Consider the following 26,895-nt stretch of genomic DNA (forward strand, 5'->3'; position numbering starts at 1 on the left):
TTTCCTTCTCTGCCTTTTTCTTTTCTTCACTTTTCCTCTTTTCCTTCTTGTGTTTCAGTATGTTTATATGGAGAATCTGCTAGCTTGGTTTTTGGGTAGTGATCATTCTCTTAGTATCAGTTAGCCAAGATGGATGAAGAATTACTTAGACAGAGGTGGTATCTATTTTCTGTGTCCTGCTATTTGCAAAATATTTAGAGGTATCCAAAACTGATGGCAGTTTTTTTATTTGAGGTGTTATATATCTATTAAAAACTCTTTAAATTTAGGTATTTTCTACTGTATTCTCTGTATGTTGTTTCTATGCATTAAAACCCAACATTTTATACTGAAAAGGAGAATTCCCTTTTGAGGAGCAGTTCGGTGTAGGTTTCATTTAGCTATTTTATGAACTTTCCTTTGTTGTGCATTTTTAAATGGTGTTTTGAGTTTCATCTTATTGTTAAATACCACTATCACTTCATATCACATTGACTACACAGACTAATTGTCAGCAGAGTAAGAAATGCAGATTTTCTTGCTAATGCTATGTTAAGCATATTACACAGCCCAAATGCTTCATAGTATACCTTTCATAACAAAACAGGTAATTTAAGTTAAGCTTTTATTAAAACATGTATATATGTTGATATTGGTGTATCATACGGTCTGGTTTTAAGGAAAAAAAAAATAACTTTTTATTTTGATGGTAATTGTGATACTAACTACCATAATTGTTAACATCCTGCTTCCCCAAATTAATGGGCATCATTACAGTATGTTTGTAAGGCTGGCCATTTAATCACAGGAATGTCAAATTCACATGGTTTAGCGAGTGTGGATCTCCTCAGACAGGCATAGCAGTCTATCTTTGTAAGAAGACCTCATTCTCAATATTTGCTTCTCATGTACTGCTGTGTGTAATAGATGACTTGAATCAGAAACCCTCTGTGGGCTTCTATAAATTTTAACAGCTTACTAGTATCTTATAATCTTGTAGTGAAGTATCTCAAATCTCTTTTAAGTCAGTATGTTTTTTTATTATATGATATGCTTTTTTTATTCAAGCGTGGCAGTATATATGGTGGTGCTTATATATATGAACTCTGTCTTCAGCTAGGGATTGAATGTTCAAATGTGACTGAATATAATTATATTGCCATTATACACCCTCCTCTTTGGCTGATGCTAAGAAAAATTATTGTTCTACTTAGCTGGTGAAAGGAAGGAAAGAATTACGCTTGATTTTTAACAGGCTTTCCTAATTCCATTAATGCTGAACAGATACCCTTTCAAAAGCAGTACAAGTCCAGTATATGCTTCCCATATAAGGTAAAGAAAGCTACATGTAGTTATTAAATTTTTTCTTCCAGTGAAAAATACTTCCAGTACACAAAATACTGTGTAATCATCCTCTGATATGCTGAGATGTATGCAATTAACTAAGCAGAATAATGAGCTAAAAAAATACCAGACTGGGAGCAGAGAGTGACCTTACGCTGCAAAGTTGTGATATCATCACCAGTTTCTTACATTACCACTGCTCCTGTTCTGACAAGTGTTTATCTGGATGCTTGTCAGTATCTCCAAGGGCAGTGAATCCCTGTAACAGCTTGAACACATGGAGGATACAGAGAAATTTTAGTTCATGCGTTGTCGCATTCGTATACCTGGAAATACAGGAATTGTCTTACTGGCGCAGAATGCATGTCTGTGAGTTGGAGTAAGTGGTGTTGCTATTCAGTGAGATGAGGTTACAATTTTAGGTGCCATACCAGTGTCCTCAGAGTTTGCTAGTAGGAAAATCTGGGCCTGGATGCTGTGAGCAGCCTTGTGCATAGGTATTTTGGCTTACATATGTCACTTTTATGGACATAACGGTTCTGTTTCTGTTTGTGGGTTTGGGGGGGGTGGGGGTGGTGTGTTTGTGTGAGGGTTTTTTTGTTTTGTTTTTTGTTTGCTTGTTTATGGTTTTTTTTGTTTGTTTGGGCTTTTTTTGTGGTTTTTTTTTTTGTGTTGTTGGATTTTTATTTCTGGGGGGTTTTGTTTGTTTGTTTATTTTGGGTTTTTGTTTTTTTATTAGTTTTTTGAAGGTTTTTTTACCTCCACTCCCAGAGACTTAAGACCTAGGAAGGATGTTGTACCTTAGGTTTTTCTACATTCATAATCAGAGTTTAAGCAAGTTTTTTGCTCTGTGGTGTAGTGGGAGTAAAGTAAGCCTGAGAAGAAGAAGATTATTTTTTGCTGGTTTAGGTACCTCTCCTTACCTTTGGGCCATTTGTTCTTAACTACAGTAAGATGGCATGGAAATCCGTGGAGATGTCTTTTCCCAGCAGTGTCCTCTTTGATACTTTGACCCAAACCATCACTGTTGAAGAAAATCTAGCAAGTCTCTCTGTGGGGGAGGGCGCATATATCTATTTTCATAGATTAAAAATCCATAATAGAGTCTTCAATGCAAAACTAGGAGATACTGAAAGATAGAAGTTGAAATATTAATGTAATTTACTTCGTTTGTAGTAACCGTATTTTTAAAAAAAATATTTCTTGTGTTTTGAATCAGCTAGGGCAGGAGATTTGCCAGGGATGATGAATTACCCGTTTTGGTCTTAAGTAAGAGGATTCAGCAAAAATCATTGAGGAGGATGTCTTAATCAGTCATTAATGTCTCTTCATATGTAAATTTGTCAATTTATATCTTCTGTTTCTTTCTGCTTAATAAAATTTTAAATAATACATCCTGAAAAACTTAATGCAAATTAATGAAACTGGGCAAATCTTAAAAAAAAACTTCTAGTTGTGTTTGTATCTCTTCCATTTCTGTTTTTATTAACAGAAATAATGTGATGTCCTTAAAAAAAAATAAAATTATAGCTTTATAATACAAGCAGTGCTTTATTTTACATTGTAATTACACTTTAAATTATTTTGTCTTATGTTTTCCATACTTTCAAAGCAGAAGTTGATATGCTTACCATAAAGATAATTTCTAATCCTATATACTCTCTGATTCTATGGTCAGCTCTCTATGACATATTTTGTAGGAGATGAATTGAACTACTGTGATAGATAAGAATTTGTGCAATCAATATCCTATTTACTATTACTGCAGTTTTCCTTCATTTCCTTCATCCTGCATTTCCTTTCCTTATTCAAGGTGGGAATTTTGTGTAGTTAGTGACAATCTGCCTATAATTCTGTATGAGGAAGATGTATTTATTGTATTGCGGCTCTCACAGATCTTGGCTGTGCTGGAACATTACTTGTTGACTGCAGAATTAACTTAATTCTTTTTTTTTTTCCTCTGTACCACTTGTTCTAGTGCATTAAATTAATAACGTGGCTCAGTTACACATAATTTACAAATCAGACAAAGTACTGTAAAATGGAGCTCTGTTTCAGAGGAAAAATAATAATCTTCATTATAAATACTGTTTTCAGTATCATGTCAGTTGAAGGTGTCAATGGCACGATACAAGAGTAGGAGTCTTACCCAGAATCTGTAATCTCAGTGTTCTTAATCCTTTTTGTAATCTTTTTAGTGAGTGCTGTGGTGCCTTGTGGAACTTTACCTACTGCAGTACTGAACTAAGTGGAATAAGGAATGGGAAACGCAAGTTGGAGAATATTTCTTCCAGTAGATCTTTCCCAACTTACCTTGGGAATGAGGAAATAATTATTCTACGTCCCAATAATGTTTTGCTTTAAAGTGAATATTATTTTTTCCAGTTCTTTTTCTATTTTTACATAGTCAATTTTAGACAATTGCTAGACAGTTACAAGGATTAGATCCACTGTTTTCCCTGATGCACCAAATTTTCATAGAAAAATCTGTAAGTTCCTGCTTAAACTTATTTTTTCCTTGAAGAATCATATATCCTCAGCAGTATTTTAAATATTTTTCCTGAAACCCAGACATTCCATTTCGGTTTCCTACCTTTTTCTCATTGAATGTTAAAAGAGGAAGTTTTTCGGTAAATTAGGACTAGCATTGCATTACTTCAAATAGGAATATTTGTGGATGTGCTTGTAGTGTAGTTTTTTGTTGTTGTTTTTGGGGTTTTTTTTTTGGTTTTTTTTGTTTGTTTTTTTCTTTCCAGGAGTGTATTTTGACTGCTTTATCTAATGAAAAGGAAAACTAACACCAGCACAGCAAAAACTAATGTTTTAGATTGCTATTGTATATTGCCTTTCAGCATACTTTAATTAAAGTGACATTTGTTTGTCCTATAATATCACCATTCCCTAATCGATGTACTGAGCAAGCACCATGGTGACAAGATAAGTTGCTTTGTTTTGTTCCATATGTCTGTGTTCCAAATTTTCTATAGTTTTAATTGGTTCCCTGCAGAATAACATTTACAAACATATGGTATGGAAAATGCTGACTGCATTTGTTATCATATATTTTAGTATATTAGTGGCACTAGCTCACTAAGCCTTTAAATGTGATTATGAGGTTATTTAATGCAGTAAATAGTGTGCTTAAAATACAGCAAATTTCTGCAGTGAGCTAAATGGTATCAAGGAATTATGTTTAAATGTCTTCTTAATGCTTCAGGGATAGATGGGGAAGTCTGATTCAGAAAAGGTTTTGGGTAATGTTTATGATGAAACATACTTTGTTACGTGACAGCAATTCTGAAAGCTCTGTGGATGCTACTTAGCATCAGAAGAGGACTGTCCACAGGAAGTGCAGAGGCAAAATACCTGTTGATATGTCTAGGCTAATTGACTTCCGAAGAAATGCAATAGTGTAAGCTGATGAAATTGGTTGGAGGATCAGCTCCTAAATCTCATATATCTGGCTCTGAAGACATCATTAGCACATTTTTACATGATTCTGCTTTGGAGAAGGATGGCCTGTGCAAGAGGAAGGGACTGTGAGTGACAGGGAAGACCCCAATCATCTCAGTGCATGTCAGGGGGGTCTTGGTTCAGCAGTACTGATACAGGTTTATACCTCTTTGGTTATGCTGAAGGGGAGGTGTGTCATGGTGGAGAACATCTGAATTGAATTTTTTGCTAAAGCAAGTTCGTCAAGGTGGTTTGAGACTGCTCCAGTAAGTGTTCAGTGGGTCATTGTATTAATGACCTCTGGATTTCATGAGCAGACTGGATACTTGGACACAGCCCAAATGATCAGAGTAAGAGCTTCACTCCATACATGGATATTTCTGATGTATGTGTACGTGTTCAAGAGGTAACGTACTGTCTCTGTTCCTAGCCTGAACTCAGATGAACTTACTAAATTAACTACTTAGAAATTTCTATTGCTGTAGTGTCATCCATGTAAAAAGGAGTATTAGGCATTAAATAATTTTATTAGTGATTAGCCCTACACTGAAATCATCTGCATGTTAAAAGTAATACAGGAACGAAATTACACGTTTTCTCTTTCTCATTTGCAACATATCTGTGGTTCTGATATTAGTGTTATAGTGAGGTCTTCAGAGATCTAAACAGTGTAGACCTAACTAATTACTGTATTAGTAAAAAGTGCATTTTCATAATGAATCATGTTTTATTCTCATAAGATCGCAAATAATTTTTTTTTTTTAAGTCAGGTTTTATTCTGAGTGTACTGTCATTTTACTAACAAGCACAGTATTACGATTTTTATTGTGTGCTCAGCTTTTAAATCAAATCAACCAAATGTTTATCTTTCAGAAGGACAAGAGGAGTAAAACATATTACAATAATAGAATTCCCTCACGGAAAAAGAAGCTGCCAATGATAATAAAGAGTTTTTGTGGAATGGCTGAGCAGAGCAGTACTGGCTGCTACAGAGGAATAGGTGTCTGGTTTTCACTGTGGAATAAGAAAGCAACTGAAATAATGCTGAAGTTAAAAACTGAAACAAAACAAAGACTGGCATCTTTTCATCATAATTCTTGCAAGAGAATGGGTAAAAAACCAGACATTTTAGAATTTCAGTATGATAAAAACCTGCTGAACAAGAAAGGCAAAAGTGGAAGTGACTTTGGCCTGATCTTCTCTTCTGACTATGATTTTCATGCTTACTAATGATACTGCCACTGAGTTGTTGGCTTACTTCAGGCCATGGTTTCATGTTCAGCTTGGTGCCCATCACCTGAGGGTTATTGTGACTTAAGAAATATGAAACTTAACTCCAAAGGCTTCTTAAAATGTAGTGTTCAAGTGCTGCCTGGCTGTTGGTAAACTTAAACTTGGTTGCTTCCTTCATTTTAAACAAGCAGCTAAACTTAAGCAATCCGAGGTCAGGTGTTAGGTCTGTGAGAAGCAGGTAAATTAACTGCTTTGTTTGGATTTCATTCCCTTGCCTTCACCGAAACAAACCCACCTGTTTTTCTCCAATACACTTTCTCTTTGCTCTATATAATTTATTTAGCCTCTGCAGTGTATGATGTTTATTGCTACCTGTCACCTCCTGACACACCACAGAACTGATATATGACAGGGGCACTCTGCTCCTCAGGCAAATGTACTCCTTAAAGTCATTTATATCAAATATCTCGAAGAAGAGTTTGGTTCTATAGTAAGCCAAACAATTCCTAAGGGCAATAAATACAATCAAGTCCTGTTAGCTAGGTAGGCATCCTAGTCTCTCTCACTTCTGCATGTTAAGTGGCAGGTGGGGAGGAAGTGGGAAGAGGAGTTAGTTAGCTTGAGGTGGAAATTCAAAGATTTGCTGTGACTGACTTGAGGCACTGAAGATGACCTGGAATACGAATATAACTTGCTCTTTTCCAAAGCTGAATTTCTGTATGCTGAATACTCAGTTATTAGGTGAGAGCACTGATCCTATGCAAGACAGGTTTTTGAACAACAAATTAACTAATGTGGCAAAAATGAAAGAGGGAGACTTTGATTTTTATTTTAGTAACTTCTGTCAAAGAGAATCCTATTGACAGACTGTTGAAGTATTGCTGAGTAAAGCTTAATAATCATTGTGCTGGGAACATTTTCCTTTTCCAGCCACAGGAGACCATATCCTGTTTGTCTTGCAGGCAGAATAATATAATGTTACTGAGCCTAAAGCCATTAAAATAAGAATTTGCTTTATCATTTTATTTATCTTACATCATAAAAACTTAGGTTTCTCTAAGACAAAGCATATTTAATGTCTGTCTGACTTAATGCATTTTTTACCTTGATATAGCAGCAAAGTTGGGATAAAAGCATATGGTGTCAAAGTCACACTTTCAAACTTGTGTGCAAGTTGGGCATATAAATGTACCCTATGTAGGATTCAGTTTGAAAACCACATACTATTGGGTATTCTGGGTACATACACTCTATGATCTAATAGGAGTGGTGTCTCAAGTGTTGATCCTGAAGGCAAGAAATTTGTAGAAGCAGGAGAGTGCAAACATGTAAAGCTTATAAAACATGGTGAAAAATCAATGCCAAAATAATTGATGGAATAAATCTAATTTTAAAAGGAGCCAACAAAATTTTGATTGATGTTCTGATTTTATGTAGTGCTTCTTTCTTACATTAAAATGGAATTTATGCATTATTTGATTATTCCAGCTATTCTTTTTCAAATGAAAACTTGATGTAGAAATCATTGTTCATTTCTGGATTTTTGCAATGTGAATGGATATATATAATAAGCTAGAGAGAAGGTATTTCCAAAACAAGCAGAGCAGACTTGCTTGCAGTTACAGGCTGTAAAATAAACTAAAATTGAAAAAGGAATAAATGTTTCTAGTTCCTCAGGATTATTTCTTGAATAGTGTTAAGTTTGTCTGCTTGTAGAATTCCGAGTCAGAGCCTGTTGGTAATGCAGAAATACTGAACTACATTCTCATCAACAGTAGTTGACCGTGCCAGTTCTTAGATTAGAAATGACTGGAATAGAGAGTTCCTGTCCGGTGGAAATTCCAGGAACAGTCTAAAGATAAGACTTTCTTACCTGGCTGGCATGTCAGATAGCTACCCTGCCTCATTTCCATTATTAATTTTGAAGGAAAATCCTAATCCTGTGGAATATTGTGAATTTGGGAAGCAACATTTTAAAATAAAACTATTTTTATCAAGAGGTTGACTCTTAAATACAGCTTTTAAAATACTAATGTCAGAAGAGCAGATGTAATCATAAGGCTATGCTCAACCTGCCGTAAGGAAGTGCACTCATCATCAGAGTGCAATATGACTGGATAAATTGTGTACAACTTCTATATATGCAACAGCTAAGGTGTGAAGACCTTCCAGCCTTTTTTATGGACTTGTCATAGTCTTTTCTTATCGTATCCCATTCAAAGCAAAGTATCAGATAACATTTTATGCCTCTCCAGCAATTCCTAAGGATAGTGTTAAGTTTTTGATCCTTCCACTTTTGTTTATTTTACTGGTAAGGCTGTGTCTCCCACACAAAAGCAGATGATGTGGAATTAGAAAATGCCCCTTTTGTTTTGTATTTTGTTCTGCTAGTGGTATTGGTGTTTGCTGTAAAAGGTTGTTTTTTTTCAGATTTTTAAGTAAAGCAAGGCTGTACAATGGATATTAAATAGTTAATTATTAGAACATGTCACACTTGAAATTTTTGTGACTATACTTATTTTCCTTGGGAAAGAATCCTTGTGTGACCAGATATTTGACAGCTACTACTTTAGATTACTATGTGTCATATACTGTCCATGATAACTGGGATACTACAGGGGCAGAGAAGTACAATAATTTTTTTGACTGACCTAAAAAATGGGAGAAAACAAGGATTCCCTTATATCTCTTCTTAGAATAAGAGACCATCTGTTTTTTTCCAGGCCAGTATAAAGCTTTCTTCTGGAAAGACTTTGAAAGTATTTAACTAACTGTAACTTTGCATTAAATATTAAATTAACTTTGCTTTGGCTTAAAACCATTTCTTTGACAACAGAGACATATAATCATGTTAAAAGCCCTCAGGCCACTGGAAGCATAATACTGCCTGATACTATAAGGCAAATGAAAGTTGTGCTCCAAAATGACTACTCAGTAAATTGTACCTCCGATTTGGAGGTAGAATTTCAGGTACAGAAATCCTCTTTCATCTCATTTGATGAGTTTAAATATTGAAAGATAGATTTTTTGACTATCTTGGCCTTAGTCCGAGTAGGTAGGGTTTTCCCCTATGCTCCTCCAGGAAAGCTGTGTCTGTGAAGCTTGGATCCATCCCCTGGTTGGTGCTTCAGCCACAAGGCTGGAGAAGTTTTCAGTGTTGTATCTGACGCTGTATATAACACACATATATATGTGGTTCTCCAGCTTCTTCCTTTTTAATATGCTTCTGTTAAGCCATATTGTTTCTTCAAAGAATTGCTTTGTTTGACAAGTGCTGTCCCATTCCTTGCAGTAAAAGTCAGTGATTTCATTACAGTTTAGGCACAGAACTTGTGAAATTTGAGGCAAAAAGCAAGTAGTGACTCAGAAAGCAAGGCCGTGTGTGACTGTGGGTGAATGTGTATGAAGGAAATAGAAAAGTTTTTTTTGCCTTGAGACAGTAAGCATTTTTAGGCATTCCTGTTTATACTGAGTCTTCAGTGTTTATTATCTTGCAAGATCACTTCAGCTTCTCTATTAACAGAAGAAAAAAAAAAAAAGTAGAGACAATGTAATTTTTGACTGGAATACTGTAGTTTGATCAATCATTGTGGTTAACATGTCCTGATCAAAACTTTTACAAACCTGATTGCCAGTATGTTTGAATATATCAGCTGTTTGATGCAGGTGGGAACCAATAAATGATATTTTTACTGCAGTTACATAGAGATGCAGTTGCATAGTCATGCTTTTATGTATTACTAGACTACAAAACTGAACAGATATGAGAGTTTCTTCATGGTAAATATCTGTGAGAGATATGAGAGAATCAGATCTCTTACGGAAGTGGCCTAATGTTTATAAATCTCTTTCCTGAGCACAATAAGTGAATGTTAATCTAGCAGGTCTGATCTAAATTAAGTTATCCTGACTGATGCCATCTGAAAATGACACATAATTTCTTTAATTCATTTTATCCCAGTCATCCAGTGCTTGTGCATTTTGCAGTTTACCTTTAATCTAGCTAAACGAAAACTCATCATCATGAAGAGAAATCTCTGATCTCCTATGCATTTTAATTCAAGAGTTCTAGCTTCATTATTAACCTCCTTAATTTTTTAATTCTTAGAGAGATATTGACAGTTCAAGTTTCCTCTCAGGTTTAGCTGTGGTAACTGCAGGAGGTAGTTACATTTTAGTCCTATTGTAGCTAAGCCTTACTGGGTTTATGGATCTTTGTCTTCTGGACTGTGGGCTTCTCTGCCCAGGTTTTTGCTTGGGAAGACCTGTGAGAGGAAGCCTTCCATCCATGTGGCTGCTTTTCCTGAAGATGGCTGATTTAACATGCAGAAGGCTAACCAAACTAATTGTATTTGAGATGGTGAAAGAGGAAGCAGTGATGCACATGAAAAATGAGCAGTATGCAATACTTCAGGGTTGCATGGTTATTATGCTAAAAAGCCATTCATTCAGCTGCACATGGGGAAATGGAATAATGGTGAAATCATGTATCTTGGATCTGCAAGAGGGGCAGCAGAAGAGAACCAAGTTCTGCTCAGTGAAAAGCAGGAAAGAAAGGTAGGGAAAAAGTTACTGCTAGTCACTGTCAGTACCACACAGGGACCTTGACAGGCTTGAGAGATGGGCCTGGGTGAACCTCATGAACCACAAGGCCAAGTGCAAGGTGCTGCACCTGCGCCAGGCCAGTGCCAAACACAAACACAGGCTGGGTGGAGAGCAGCCCTGAGGAGAAAAACTTATGGGTGTGTGTTCATTATAAACTGGGAATGTGTTACATCTCAGAAAGCCAAACATGTCCTGGGCTGCATCCAGAGCAGTGTGGGCAGCAGGGCCAGGGAGGGGATTCTGCCCCTCTGCTCTGCTCTGCTGAGACCCCACTGCAGTGCTGCATCAGCTCTGGGGCCGAGCACAGGGAGCACATGGACCTGTTGGAGTCCACAGGAGATCCTTAAAATTGACCATAGGGCTGAAGCAGCTCTCTTATAAAGACAGGTTCAGAGACTTGGGAATGTTCAGCCTGAAGATGGCTGCAGGAAGACCTTAGAGCAGCATTCCATAATGTAAAGGGGAAATACAGGAAAGCTGGAGAGAAACCTTTGACAAGGATGCGTAGTGATAGTACAAGTGTGAATGGCCATAAACTAGAAAAGGACGGGTTTAGATTAGATATTATGAAGAAATTCTTTACTGAGAGGGTACTGAAAAAAGGATGAGCTCATGAGCTTTATTTTTGTTTTTTATTGTGGCAAATCAATCAAATGCATGGTGCAGAAAAATGTGTTACAAAAATTATATTGAAAAGAGTATATGGAGACAGTTTGTTGAAGACTTAGAGCATAAATGAATGGATCTGTTCCAGACATTGTATTCTTCAGTAAGCTAGGTCTGTCTTTCCTGATGTATAGGGAATGGAGAATGTGTCCTGGATTTATTACTCAAATGTATTTTGATGGCTGTGTTCTATTAATGGAAAGAGAACTTAAGTCCTTATATCCAGGTAGAACTAAGACTTGACATAGAGGGAAAAGGTTAGCTTAAGAAAAATTGCACATTTGTAATTATTAAGGGTAATTACATGCTTCTGCTGAAAGACTAAAATTTTGACACCTGGAATTCCAGTTAAAAGTAGCAGAAAGTACAACAGCCTGTATATGCCAACACAAAAATGTTTACTTTCGTGTGTTTGTTTCTGAAGCGTGTCTCTTAGCATCAGGCACCTATGTTTCACCAATTAAGAAACAGTGAAAGTAGATAAACTGTTACGTTTTCATGCAGCTAGCTTGACCGTAATGATGTGCACAAGAGAAAAACTTAATCTTATATTTTATGTGTAGTTATGAAGAAGGTAGATCCTTCCCTTCAATACTTTTCTTTCACACAGTCTTCTCTTTTCCTCTTGTTGGAAAGGCTCCTAATTTTATTAAGTGGGAACAGTTCAAAACTCTTAGTACTTCAGCTGTGTTCAGCTTCTGAAGATTCAGTGTGAAAGGCATTTACTTTTTCTATTTACTGATTTCAGCTAAGTGAAAAGGGTAAAATTAAAATCACAACTTGCTAGGTATTATTTCCCGTGCATTTTGTTTTGTGTATTTCTACACCCTTTTTGTCTGTTTTATGAATGAATTTGTCAGGTGTTTTGAAAAGCTTTTCCACACATACATTGAAGCTGCTGCTTATCTATTTGTTGTGAAAGGGACTTCTGTCAGTTTCAGACCTCACTGGGTTCTAAACTATGGTGTCTTGTGAAATTTAGTTTTTGGCTTTCTTGGGAACTCTGAAGCCAAGGAATGTCTTATCCCACAAGAAGTCCACTCCTCCAGCCACCAGTGAAAAATGCTACAACTGAGAACAAAGTCTGATATTTAACTTGTCCTTTAAAATGTCATGGTGATTTTACTTTTTTCTCATCATATCCACTCATGGCAATTGTCTTCTAATGTCTTACAGAACAGGAGCAAACGCCTGGAAAAAGTCCATGTTGTTCTTGGGAATAAACCCTGTGATTTGGATTCACTTATTTCTACCCTGGCCTATGCCTACTTTCTAGACAAGGTAAAGGAAAAATTGGACTGAGTGGTCTTAATTCACTTGTTCCAGGTTGTTATAGACATTTTATTGTTAAGTCAATGGCTATAAAAACATCTTTTCTGGACAATGATTTTGTTACTATCGAAAATGATTTTTAAAGAGATAAATAACATTTCTTTTAATACAAAAATGAATGGGTGGTTATTAAATGGCTTGTTGAGTAGCATGAAAAATCAGTCCTGTGTTTCATTCCTTTTCCCATTCTGGTTTTGTAGGTACTCTGTAGGAACAGAGACCAATGAAGAAAAAAAAGAGCCAAATACCTCTTTTTTCTTTTAATTAAGTAAAGGGGAGAAAGCCCCAAGCAGAAAATCCAGGCTGTTTCTAATTGATCACTGTTAAAGTACTATGTTAAAGTACTGTCCTGATGAAAAACAAGTCAAATTCTCACAAATGCTATGTTACTGTGCTATGTTACAGGTCAGTCCTCCTGATGTTCTTTGCTTACCTGTGTTGAACATACCAAGAAGAGACTTCAGCTACTTCACTGAGACAAGATTTATTTTGGAGGAGCTGAATATCCCAGAGTCATTCCATATCTTCCGAGATGAAATCAATTTGCATCAGCTGAATGCTGAAGGGAAATTGTCTTTAACACTTGTAAACAGCAACATGCTGATGAGGTATTGCATTTTATGTACAGTAAAGTGGCTTATGTGAGTTTGAACTGTTTAAAAAATTACATTTTTTCTGTATTAATGTCAATATTGCTATGTTAATACAGACCTAAAAAAAATGTATTTTTTCTCCCATTATGTTTAATAAATGTAACAAGGTGAACATGATCTTTTCATCACTTTTAATGAAATTTCCACTTTTAAGAACCTTGTATTTACACACATCTGAGATTAGATATTTTAATTTAGTTACATAGTCTGGAAGTTTCCTGTGGCCAGTAGATAAGAGATCAGAGTTTTTTTCTGCTTCTTAGTTAGTTTTCCCTTGAGAATCTTTCATTGTTTTGTAGGTACCCAGACACTTTCATATGTGCTGTTAAGATGGCTGGATTGTTGTGGTCCTTACCAATGACAGCCTTTCAAAAGGCTTGGAGTTGATCTCTGGGAGATCAGAGTCCGTATACCCATAATAGTCCCATCCTTAAGAGGGACTATTTATGAGGCCATTGTGAATCCTTTATGAAGAGCTTCTTTATAATGGTATGCATGTCTTGCCCAGAGTGAAGGATGCTGTTTACTTCCAGCTGTCCTTAGAACTTCATTTAAGACATGTAGCATCCTAAGGCCCCATTGTACTCTGAGAAGTTTATAGAAGTTTATATAGACTAAAAGTAGGGAAAATCTGAAGAAAGAAGTATATGTGAATCTCATAGCTGTTGGTGTGTTAAGTGCCTTCAGCTCAGTGCATCATTCAGTCCTCAGAGTAAAAATTATCTGTAAGATCTGCTTTTTGTTTATGACTGTCACTTCCTGTGTTTCTTCCTTCTGAGGAGTTACAATTAGTATTTTATTATTAAAATTAGTTTGGCTTGATTACTGCTATTGTAAACAGAAACAAGAACTATCTAAACACACCCAAAAATTTTTTTTTAAGTTTTCAGAATATTCAGTTGGGAAAATCCTGAATCTCCTCTATATAAAGAAGGCTATTTTCAGCACATGTAGAAATACTTTTTGTCAATAATATTTAATAGATTTTGATGAGGCAAATGTTGTACTTAGTGATGTATCAAGCAGTAAAAGAACTCTGAACACTTTAAAAAATAGCATGTTTAGGATCCCTGTGTTATCCTTTGGCTTTATAGCAGGCTTCAGGTAGCTATAAAAATGCTGTTGTAGACCAGAATTTAAAAAAATATTTTGTACCTTTTTACTGAGTTGTCTAAGCAGCTATAAAGATAAATATATGTATAACTTCTAAATTTTCTTGATAGTGAGGATAAAAGTTTGGAATCAGCTGTTGTCAAAGTCATCAATCCAGATGAGCAATGTGACAGGAGCCTGGAGATACAAGCATGTTCTTCCTCTTTAGTCGTAAAAGAGATTCTTCAAAAGGCACCAGAGTTAATCACTCAGCAACTGGCTTATCTCCTCAGAGGTGAGAGATTACTCTTTATATTAAATACTGAAAGGTTTAATGGAGTGTTTCTGAATTTGCTCATGCAGAAAGAGTGTGATCCATTCTTTGGTTAACAATCCCTTTAAAGACCACAGGAAGCTTCATAAAAGAAGCAGGGAGTAAAGAGTTTGTTAAAGAGTAACATTATATTGAATATTAAAAATGTGCATTTAAAAATAGGCATGAGAGGTCTTTGCTGTATCACTAGACAAGAATATTAAATGAAACTGTCGACATACCAGCTGGGTAGCTGGAAAAGCTGTGCAGTTCGTTGATTTCAGGGGCACTGTGGACAACAATATGGATTGGAATCTAATATTTACAAGTTAAAGCTTATCCCTCCCAATGGTTGTACTTTTTTATAGAATGATGTTTTAATGATGTGATGCAAAACTTTTTCTGTTTAAAAGCAGTGTTACCAAATCTTCATTGCACTCTGCTTTTCTTTTGTACTGGGTATGCCCAGTAGAGTACAAAGTGGGGGTGGGCTTCAACAGTCAGAAGTATTTCTTCTCTGTCTTTGAAGTTCATAATTTGTATTCATTTTTTTAGTTTATTTGCTGCAGCAGAGCTTTCCAGTTGGAAATAAAACTGGCGTTGAAAAGAGCAGTTACTTCTTTTAAGTTACTGAATTCTAATAATGTTCAATGAATTTTATAGGTTTTAAGTTTTAATTATGTGAAACTGCTAAATATCCTTTTACGAAATTAATGTGGGCATGTTTAATGAGGATTATGAAAACTTGTCTACGTTTAGACTTCAGAAGCAACTAGAATCTTGGTAAATCACTATACTCATCACTGTGATAACTAAGAAGTATGTTATAAGAAATCACAAAGATTAATATTTTTCAAAAATATTCCACAGAATAAGCATTAACAGTAATACACCATTTAGCCTGCCATTACAGTATCTTTCCATGCTAACAAGCTTTAGTTAACTTGCCATGAAATGTTTTTGTAAGCTCCAAATTTCTGTTGAGTAGCTCTCCAGGAATCTGAGCAAATGACCAAGCACAATAATTGGTTTTGGAGGCAGAACAAAAAAGGGGTTTTGAGGCATATCAGGATACTTGTTTGTTGGTGGAGTGTCAAGAGGGAGAGTTAAAATGTTCAAGAACAGGTTCAAGTACTGTATGTGGATGTGTCAGCATGTTTTGTGCCTCTAATCTGTATCTAAATTAAAATATTTAGGCTTTTCTTAGTGTTTGCATAGTGCTTCCAGCTTTGGGAAATACAGTGGCTAATTTTTTTATTTTTTTTTTTTAATCAATGAGCAATTACATTTTGATTATTAAATTTGGTAGTGCATGTTTGAGGAACTTAGTGGATAAAAAGTCCCTGCATACCTTCTTCTGCATGGTATGAGAAGAAGCCTAGGCAAAGCCTAGGGTACAAAACACAGTTGCACTTGAGACTGGATGCTTTTCTACTTCTCCCAGCAGCACAGCTTGTACAAATCAAAAGTGAAACAGTGCAGCAAGTCCTCTCGGTATCTTAAAACAGAAAAAGTTTTTGTTACTTAAGAATATTTAATTACAAATTTAGAAAAGTCAGTGGTTTTGATGAGATTAATTTAAAAAAAAATTAAAAAGTCAGATAATAATGTGTGTAAATGACAGATCAAACTAAAACAGTCAGAAAATAAGAGATGAGCTATAGCCTGCCGTGTCTATGTTTTGGTTCCCTGTATATATTATGGTCTTTTATTATGAGGTATAGCTTCTTAAATTCATCTCACCATACCATAGGGAACAAAGGGACTGTGTATCATGGAAGAGGGTTGGCTCTTTTCATTCCCACAACTGACAGATAAGTACGTAGAGGCTTGCAGGTTGTCATCTTTCTCTGGGGGCACTTCACGGGTACAGAGGCTGCAAAATACTGGGATTTTCACCTTTTGTTATGTTACTTCCAGTGTAAATCTGTATATAGTTAGTTTGTATAAATTTCAGGTTAAGTTCAGAACAGAAGGCCAAAGTAGAAGTCAGAGTGCTAAGAGTTAGGATTTTATTTTCATAAAAATACTGAGAGATGCTGCTATCTGAGTCTTTGAGCTGGGAGGCCCTCTTTCATTTTCTGACTTTCCAGTGAGTATTTTGCTGGTAGACTTTTAAGATAAAAGAAAATCTCATGTTTTAATAATGGTCATGTAGTGATCAAGACAGCTTCATTTGTTGACGTTTTTTGAAACTTTTTTTCTTAAAGTCTGTTAGCAATTTTTAAGTTTTAATAAAAAAGAAAATGTTTATATATATAAATTGCACCTTTGACCAAAATTCACCTGTCTGTCAATGTTTAAAAAACAGCAACAGCAGCAGCAACAACAACAACTCGCAAGAGAAAAGGTATTTCCTATGAAACCAAGCATTATTCATTTAGGCATTTTTCTATTTAAAGAATAATTTTTTTTAGAGGAGTGCTTTTCGGGTATCTTTGTCTCCTTATCAGATGTTATATAAGCTAATTCTACCCTTGTGCTTTTGAGTAGAGCCTGCTTGGGGAATCAGTGTTCTACAGCCATATTTGCCTTACATTTGAGCTAGTGCAGTCCCTGGATTTGTGCCAGAAGCAAACAATTACAGAAGCTGCCAGAGTCCTAGGCCTGTATTATTTTATTTCCCAAGAGATGTTTATAAGGGGACTGTTGCCAAACTCAAGATCCATTAAACTGCTGAATCATTACATTCTCTGTTGCAGCCAGCTGGCAAGGATGTTATTCCAGGCACTCACTGTCAGGTATCTTGGGTCAATGCACTCTCAAAAATGCCTCCTTATGTTTATTTGTATAAGGCCTTGAAGGATGCCACAAGGTGCAAACCACAACATGTAAATATAGACAGATTTCCAGCAAGAGCGTCAGCAATTTTTTTAATGTGAATCTGCTTTTGCTAGTGATGAGCTGCATAGCTGAGGTATTTTCATGCCATGTTGGGGCAGTCTGACTTTCAGTAGAGAGGACTAGTTTGTTATTCTAGCCACCCAGACAAATGTTAAGAAATGCCCTTTTAAGGACTTTGGGGATTATGCCAGTATTTTTTTTTTTTGTTCTGTCTTGTACATTGATCAGATGATTCACATGCTCACTCATTGGTGCATCCTTAATGCCAGGAAGAAAGGATCATTTTGACCTGCAACAAGCACTTCACTTATTTGGACTGACACTCCTTTTCAATATATGGAAGCAGGTTTTGTTGGAGGCAGTGCTCCTCCTCTCTTTTCCCCAGTTACATTTTATTCCAGCTTCATTGCATTTCCTGTTAATTACTGTAAAGATTGCTTACTTGGGTATATTTACAATTTTGGTTTGCTGTTTTTGGCGGGGGGGGTGGGGAGCGATGCATGAGGAGTGTTGAAATCTAGTTTCCATAAGGGACTGTTGGTTTTCCTCTTTTCCCTGTCCTTTATTTTTACAGGTTATGGAACAAAACCTTGACAGGAGAAATGCCTGTGTTTTCATTGTACTGTTTCTCTCAGCCATAAACTTATAATTCAGGAGATGCTTTTGCTGTTCTTAATGTTTTCCCAAAACGACTTCTGCCTTCATTAGATCATGTTTAATATTAATGCACAGCAATTGCTTTTGGCAAAACTAATGCTTCACTTTCAAACTGCTTTGCAAAAAAAGAATAAAATGCACATTTTTTTAAGAGCCGTAGCCTATTTTCTAGTGACCTCTTCAGAAAAAAAAATGTAAAGTGTGATGTACGCAAGAAATAATATTGAATCTTGTGTTGCCTATTATATATATATATATTTTTCTCTGTTTTTAAGCAGACAGCAGCCACCATTATACTTTCAGAAACCCTGGGGGAGTTGCACCAACACTCAGTAAAATCTGCAGGAGATTTCTGAGACCATGTGTTGCTTTACAGCAGGTTTTTATAAGACAGCACATGACTAAATGAACTAATGACCTTTGGTCAAGCAAAAGTAGCTTAAGTGAACTGTTTTGCTAAGCTACCGGGAATCTTAACTCTCACAGGAATGCTGAGGATGCCTGAGGAGGAGAGGTGTGCCTTTCTTTCCTGGTAATGAGGACAATTTTGAAGAACAGTCATAGTATTAAAGGACAAGTAAATGTTGATCTTAGGGCTTGCTGACACCCTAGTGATTTGAGAATTATCCTTTTCTGGCTTGCATCCTAGTAGAAAAGTTATCAATTGCAAGCAGTACAGTACTGTTGTGGCTAGTGACAAAACCAGAGCTTTTAAAAAAGCTTTCTAAGGTGTCTGCCTATTGTGAGTGAAGGTTGCATCAAGTTGACTTCCAGACTGGTGAGCTTGGTTGGATATACAGCTCACACCTTTTGTTTTTCTACATTTTCCCTGTATGTTTGTACTAGGATTTTCTCTTCTTCATCTTACCCAAATATTCTATTTCCTGAAGCACACACAGCTGTGGTAAAAGTTTCATGCATTGTGTATCTGAGGTTCTGTGCAGATGGACAGACTGCCTGACTCATCCTAATGCTGCTGGAGGGCTTTATGGTATATGCTGCAGCCTCCCTCCAGTAGGTGTGATGAATTTGAGCACACATTGTAGATCCAGCACTTTCTGCTAGAGTCTCCATTTCCTTTGTGTGTGCATGAGCAATTTCCCTTTCTGTTTCTGGAGGAAGAAAACAAGCAGAAAATCACTGTTACTAAAATACTCCGTGCATCCTGGTCCCTGGGTCTGCCATTTACCCGGACGCAGCTCTGTGCTTACTGAAAGCATGTTGTGGGGTGTCTCACTCATTCTGGTCACCACTATTTCCAACCTATAGAATATACCTCAAGAGTATATATGTAGCACAAGCACTATTATCTGTGGAGCTGAACAACAAAGGGATATTTTTAGATGAATTACCATAGAGGGTGCTGGTTGAGAAACTTTCTTCCTGTTAGAGGGACTGAAAATTCGGCCTTGATAATGGGTATAGATATCTGGGTACTTTATATATCAATTATTTACCTATAGAAATTTGAAATCTGCTTGTTATGTTGTGTACTTAAATTTAGAAATAGCAATCTGGATCAGTATACATGATTTTCATGCAGTCTGTATTTATAGAGTATTTTTAATACTATTAAACAGAGCAGGAACATTGTCTTAAAGTGATTGAGATACTGACATAGAGAGTTGCTGCAAATTGAAAGAATATTGGCAGTTACAGTATCTGTAATAGAAACATAGACTGGAACTTCATGTATTTGTATTTAATTCCAGAAATTAGTATCTGATGGGGAGCAGCTTTTGGCTTGTTAAGCATTATTTATTATTTAATCCACACAGGATTTGTTTAATAAGGGTGTGTATACCCTTTATAATGGCACAATTATTTTGTGTTGCAAGAGGTTTGTAAATTTTGAAGAAATGCTATTTGTTATTTAATGTGACAATATTGTAGGAGAAAAGGAAAATTAATATATAGTAGATGTAGTAGATGTTTGGATCCTAGCTCATCTGGTGAGATTGAGGGTGGCAGTGTCAAGGTTTTTCATTTACTCTTTTTTGCTCTGTGCTAAAGCCTAAGCTCTTTGTTTTGTAGTCACTATCTAACTCATTTATTGTACTTATTGTACTCGATTGCTCATTGACCCAGCATAATGCAATGAAATCATACACTTGTTTGAAATTCTTGTGCACAGTAGAATACTAAATAATTTCAAGGCTGAAGTATAAGATTTTATTATCCTGAATTCACTGTGAGTGATTGGAAGAAAACACTATTTTTGGGTATATTGATAAATGGAATTCCAGTCTGCAGGGAATGGAAGGGGTGACTTAATGTGCAGCATGTAGTTGTCTGAAAAGACATCACTCTCACTTCCATATTGTAAGACAATTCCAGTCACTATGAAGTTATTTACTGGGTTATGTTTCTCTTAAATTTTAAAATTTTGATTGTCTGAATTGGTGGTTTTTTGGTGTGTCTGTTGACAAGAATTAGCCAGAGTCAGTTACACTGCAGTGACCAATGACTTGAAGATCATTTAGTTCAAACACCACTGCCATGAGCAGGGACACCTTTCACTATCCATGTTGCTCAGAGCCTGGTCCAACCTGGCCTTGGACACTTCCAGGAATGGGGCATCTCCATATTCTCTGGGCAGCCTGTTCTGGTGGCTCACCATCCTCACAGCAGAGTATTTCTTCCTTACGTCCGTTGTCGGATTTCACTGACATATCTGTAGAGGGAAGGCTGACAGTGTGGATTTATGTGTCAAAACACACCAGCACTTGGTCTAATGCCTGGAGAGAGGAGAACGTAGGGTGGTGTTTGTCCATCAGCTGCTGCTGGCTGTGCTGCACTGCCCTGTTAGTGTACAGAAGCATGCTGCACCCTGTGGCAGCACTGGGACCAGCCAATTAGCTGTAGCAGAGGCACTGAGGAGGCAGCCAGTTCTGATCTAGGAGCTTCATGTTAGAAGGATGTTTCTGGTGAATTCAGTGAACTCTCAGTGGAAACAACCTCCAAGAGTGAATGGGCTTGGGAAGCAATACAGTAAAACTTCTGTTTCAATAGTTCCTCTTTGATATTTACAAGAGACATTGATTTTTTTGTCTTTCAATATTTCAGGGAGCATTCTCTTCAAGTGCATGTCTTTGGAAACTGACAGAATGACAGAGCAGCAGGAGAAAGTACTGTCCATCTTGGAGGAAAGGTTTCCAGATCTTCCCCCACGAGAGGAAATTATCTCTGCTCTCCAGGAAACGCAGTTTAATGCCCAAGGTAGTGCAACTTCTTCCATTTTTCAGACCTGTTACAAATTTATTTGTGTAACTTATCAGAATATTGTCTGTGGTGAAAATAGATGCAACATGCTATCTTCATTGGCAGTTAAATGTAGTATATTAATTTTAAAATAAGTTGCTTACATTCTAAATCGTGGAATAATGATTTCTTTTGAGGAGCTACTTAGGTCATAAATAATATTTTATTGTTTTTGCAGATAAAGTTAACAATTCATATTTTATATTGCTTTTACAAGTATAAGCTCATCAATTTATGTTGATTCACATGGATGTAAAAAATGTGTCAGCCCATGGGCAGAAATTGTGCAATTGCCTATGTGGTGTGGAAGTAGATTTTGTTTTATGGCACAGATTTACTAAGGGCTGTGTACAGGTGAAGTGAATTTGACATCAGACTCGCATTAATGATGCAGTGGGAAAGTTGCAATTCTTTTCCTTTCTTCTGATAGAAATACCAAACAGAAATATTCAGTGATCTAAAGCGGCAATGTTTGAACCCAAAATTTACTTTTGGGTTCAAAACCAAAAAGCAGGCTTTTGAAGAGATGCTGTGAAAGCTGAAGATTGTTGCAATAACTCTTGCATTTTTTTACTGACATTTGCTGCCAGGCTTTTACCAAAGAGTGAGTATTAAATTCACAGGGATATTTCTCTGTTAGATATATCAAGTAAGCACAGGGTCCTTGCAGACTAAGTGTCTTTTTTTAGTCTCTGTCTTCCCATATGCAGAAAGTAGTCGTTGAAATTCAGACCATCAGTCTGAGACAGCTGCCCTGTCTAGCAGATAAAGACAGAATTTGCCCTTTCTTTCAGTGAGATTACAAGTTAATTTAGTTCAGGTCTGTAAAAGTTCACATGATTTCTCTTAAGTTCAAGAAATCATAGTTCAGTAATGAACTGTACGCAGTCTAGATTGGAAAGTGGCAGTGAAAGTGGCTTTTATGGAAGTCAGTACTTAGTTCTTCCAGTTGCCAAGGAAAATGGTTTAATACTGTTTGTCATTAAATTTTCAGTAATAGCAAATGTGAAACTTGGACAAGTATATGTAGTGGGTCTAGTCTGCATGGTTGCCAGTAATTTATATATGTCACATGAGGCATGGGGAGGGTACTGTCCTCCACTCTTTTTTTCTTTTTTTCTTTTTTTTTTTTTTTGCTTATAGCTTCTGTTTCAATGTATTACAAGGTACATATTTACTGTGTATTCATATTACAGATGCACATATTGCATGTGACACTTATTTTAGTAGGATGTTGCTAAGTTTCAGGAGCCCCTATGTAACCTCTGCTAAGTATTTTACCTTATTTACCTGTTACTTGAGGCAACATTAGGACAATTGAGCCAAAAAAAATCTGTTTCTGGCAGAATTAATGATTTATTGGCCTGAATTCATTTGTTATTTGAGGCACAACATGTTGCAGCCCCCCAGAAAGTCTACAGGTTATATACAAAAATTTTTACATGTCGGATGTGTAAATGTTCATCTTGTCATTAGACTGATTGCAGTAGCTGGACTCAAAGAACAGTAATGAAAGGATTAATTTCTTTGACTCAAGTTGGTATTTGTTTCCCTCTTGAAAATCATTTATACAGACACGTGGTGGATGCTAAACTGCTGTGCCTTAAAGGTTGGTGGACATTTTAGATGGCTTGCAGCATTCTTTACACAGACATTTGGCTATCAGGTCTGCGTTGCAGTCATGTGATGTAGTTATGTTCCTCTACATAATATGTATTTGTTTTGGACAAACATGTCCAGTGAGGGAAACTAGCCACCTGGATTTTCAATACCTTGTGCTTAAACTTACCAATGTGTCTGGTTGCAATTCCTGTTTTACGCCATTGTTTCTGATGAGAGTGTTTCTGTGGTCCATAAACATACACTTGGTTCATGAATGATTTGATGTACATGAGAAAAACCCATTGGTGTTACCAATTTGTGAAGATGGTCAGAAAGATTGAATGATTGTGTTTACAGAATATCTAAAATGCCTTGATTTTGAATGAATTATGATATTTCATAAACACCATAATAGTCCACAGGTGCTTTCCAATATATTACTTATTTCAGAACTAATTTTATATTTGTGATTTCATATTAGACCATGGAAATTGTCTAGCTAGACATTTATCATCAGCTGGAAGTATGTTCACTGCAAAAATTCAGTGTTCACACAGGAGCATAGGTGTTGCAGGAGACTTAATTCTTCATATTCATACTTGTTGTTAGTGTGTATCCTCCTTTAAATTTCTTTCTTCCTTAAAAAAAAAAATCCCTCTAGAAACATTAAGCACTGAAATATTAATGTTAGTTTTTATTTTCTCATGTGATGTTCTGAAGTACAGAAAGAAGGTTCAGCATTAAGGTAAGGTCTAAGCTGCGTTTTTAATTTATGTTGATGCATCTGTCTGCTGTAGATAATTGTATATATGGAAATTTGTTTCTTTTCTTAAGCAGGTGCGAGTATTGAGGAGGTTTTGCTCAAGGATCTCAGGGAGATTTCAGATGGAGAAATCAAAGTAGCAATTAGCACTGTGTACATGACACTGGAGGTAAGACAAAACTTAAAACATGTTTAACAGCCTTATTGCATATGGAGATAGTTCTTTAAAAGAGATTGTGAACAAATTGTTTTCTCAGTATTTTTTGCAGTATGAACAGAATTTACAGTGATTTAATTAACTTTGAGAGACCTAGTAGATATTTGTTGTCTGACTTTCATTGTTATGGTATTATGATTATTTCCTCCCTTTAGATTGTACCCTGGTGTGTTAAAAACAATGGCATAAACAAAGGTTGGAACCTTTGCATGAATTGAAGGTGTGAGCTTTCCACCTTGATCTGAAGGAGAGTTATGTTTTTCTGGATATTATGTAAAAATATTATTTTTAAAAAATGAATGCTTAGATTACTGAACAAGTATGACATGATGCTGTTATTTCTCACTGAAGTTTGAGTACTGGCATATTGATTAGTAATAAAACCTAAGTGGTCTGAAAAAGATATCAGTAACTTAAACATCTTTATATAGTGTATGTTTGTAATTTTCAGTCCTTTCATTTGCATGAAGGTCACCTATACAAAAGTATTTGAAATGTAGAAGAAATTTTCGTCTACTTTTGCACTAAATCCAAATTGTCTTTTTTTATGTCAAATGCTACTAACAAAAAAAAAAAAATCTCTTGAATAGTTCTTGCCTTGTATGTCCTAAGAGATTTCTTAATATGTGTGTCTTGTGATGCATTTTACAAAAATGCTTCTGTGGTTGAAGGAGTTTTTGTTACAATCCAGCTAATAATTATCCATAGATTTCTGCTTGCATACTTAAATATAAAAAGCAAATTGGGTAGCAAAGCTTCAAGAAATTAAGTAGAATCTATTAGTTTTCAATTAGTTGTTTCAATATTAAGCAGTCTTTACCATAAAAACAACATTGCTTTATTAACAATAATTTGATCCTAAAAATTATGCTGAGGCTGGGCAGAAAGGGGATGGCGAAAGAATATTGTAAGATAAATCTCCAAAAGAGAAAATGGGATTTTCTAAAGTTCTTAATAAAATCCTCATCTTCTTTTGTTTTAAATCTTTCTCTTTTACTCTGTTAGTTTCAGTTAATGTTGCACAGAGCCTGGAGCTAATCAGGAGCTAGCTAGCACATTACATTTTCTTTTGTATATTTTGTGTTTTAATAACTATGTAGAATACAGAGCAAATGTAGGAGCTAGCTAGCACAATGCGTTTTCTTTTGTTTGTTTTATGTTTCATAACTATGTAGAATACAGACCTTGTGCTCCACATGTCTAAGCTCCAGGTAGATCAGTCTGACCTCGTCTTTGCAACTCTATATGCTCAAATTAGTGGTAACTCAGAACTTGTCTTCCTTTTGGCTGGATCTCACAGTTTGACTTTGTCAAGAGTGGGTATTCCTAGTTCTCAAAGTAGGCAAATTTTCAGCCTTTTTTCAATGAAGTGTAACATGTGATGCTGACTTAACTTGGAAGTTAAGCAGTAAATGTTTCATAATTGTTTTTCTTATTTAGCTAGTGGTCATTGTGGAGGGCAGAGGAAATTTGTTTGCCTGTAAGAACAAAGTGAACAGATTTTACTGATGTTAGATGATTTTAGTCTGTTAAGTAGTTTTTGTTTACTAGTATTTGTGATGGGATTTCTTTCCGGAGGTCACAGGTACTTTCCTTTGTTTTTTGATGGCTGTTGTTCTTCTGTGAATAGTTTGTGTCAGAAAGGACTAACTTTTCAGGGGTTTAACTGCTTTTCTTTTCCCTAAATATAATGTGTGTGAAGTTACTGGGATGGAGATGAGTTTTGCATTTGCTTCATTACAGCTCTTTGTTGAAATGTTTCCTGAACACCTTCATTTTTGGTTCTTGGCCAGCAAATTATGTTTTTTTACTCAGTTTTATTAGCGATAGGGATGTAGTTACTTCACCCAGTGTCAGAAGCACAATATGTGTAAGAAAATTAATGACAAAACTGTCCAGACCTGTCTATTCAGTTAAGAGTTCTGTTATGAACTCAGAATCCACAAACTTTAATGAATTTGTGATTTTCTCGGCAATAATAATGGTAATTTGTTATTCATCCTCAAAGTGCTCCACAGACGCTACCTGATTAAATATTAAGGAAACATGAAGAATAGGCCTGGCAACAGGTGTTGAATCTCTAGTGTGTTTGTGTTTTTGCTTCTTCAGAAGTATTGCAAGGTCACTTTTTTTCCTTAATAATCAACAAATAAAGTATCTTCCATTAAAGTGCTTTCTATTGGGCAGTCATTTTGTGTGAATGTGTTTAGAGAGAGTCTGTATGCAGCTTTGCATTTCTTGAGATAACCACCTTTGGCTATCCTGGATTTAGGTGGCATTAAAGCTATAAGTTGCAATCAGACCTGTCAGAGTGCACACTGCTTGAATTTTGCATACACAACCACTTTATTTTTGAAGAGAACAACGAAATAAAAGTGACACTGCCCAGATCACAGTTATTTTTGTTGCCTTTGCTGGGAAGTTTCTCCAAGACATAATAGTGATTACTTATAAGATATTGTAGCAATATTCAATGGATGTGGTACTGTTAATTTCAGTTACATTTTGTTATACCCTTTGAGTATCTTGCTGTTTTGCTACTGGAATTCTCTTGGAATTGAGAAATGTCTTCTCAATGCAACTTTCTGGTAAAGTAATTTTCTTCCTGAGAAATGAATACTGTTGTAAAGCAAAGTCTGTTCTCTGCTTTTTTTTATGAATGTTCAGTTCAGCTGAAATGGCTTATTATAACATAGATTAATAATATGCTTGTTGTACTAGGTCTTTTATCTGTTGGTCCATGAAAATTTATTCTAACTACTCACACAACTTAGAATTAAAGAAAATCAATTACCACCTGAGGAAGCAGGCCAGTCAGTTAAAAACAAGTTCTGTGTTTGTCTGCTGCTGACTCTGACAGACAAGGGAGTATGTTCTGAAT

General features: G+C 35.9%; 1 protein-coding gene across 1 annotated transcript in view; it reads left to right on the plus strand.

Moving 5' to 3' along the window:
* Positions 1–26,895, plus strand: part of PRUNE2 (prune homolog 2 with BCH domain) — a 132,700-nt gene that overhangs the window by 13,149 nt on the left and 92,656 nt on the right. The window contains exons 2-6 of the mRNA XM_058827890.1: positions 12,457–12,561; positions 13,018–13,220; positions 14,489–14,652; positions 21,238–21,390; positions 23,872–23,966. Of these exons, the coding sequence (XP_058683873.1) occupies positions 12,457–12,561; positions 13,018–13,220; positions 14,489–14,652; positions 21,238–21,390; positions 23,872–23,966 (720 nt within the window). The remainder of the gene's footprint in view (positions 1–12,456; positions 12,562–13,017; positions 13,221–14,488; positions 14,653–21,237; positions 21,391–23,871; positions 23,967–26,895) is intronic.

Source organism: Poecile atricapillus, chromosome Z (genome assembly GCF_030490865.1).
Source record: "Poecile atricapillus isolate bPoeAtr1 chromosome Z, bPoeAtr1.hap1, whole genome shotgun sequence".
Lineage (NCBI taxonomy): Eukaryota > Metazoa > Chordata > Aves > Passeriformes > Paridae > Poecile > Poecile atricapillus.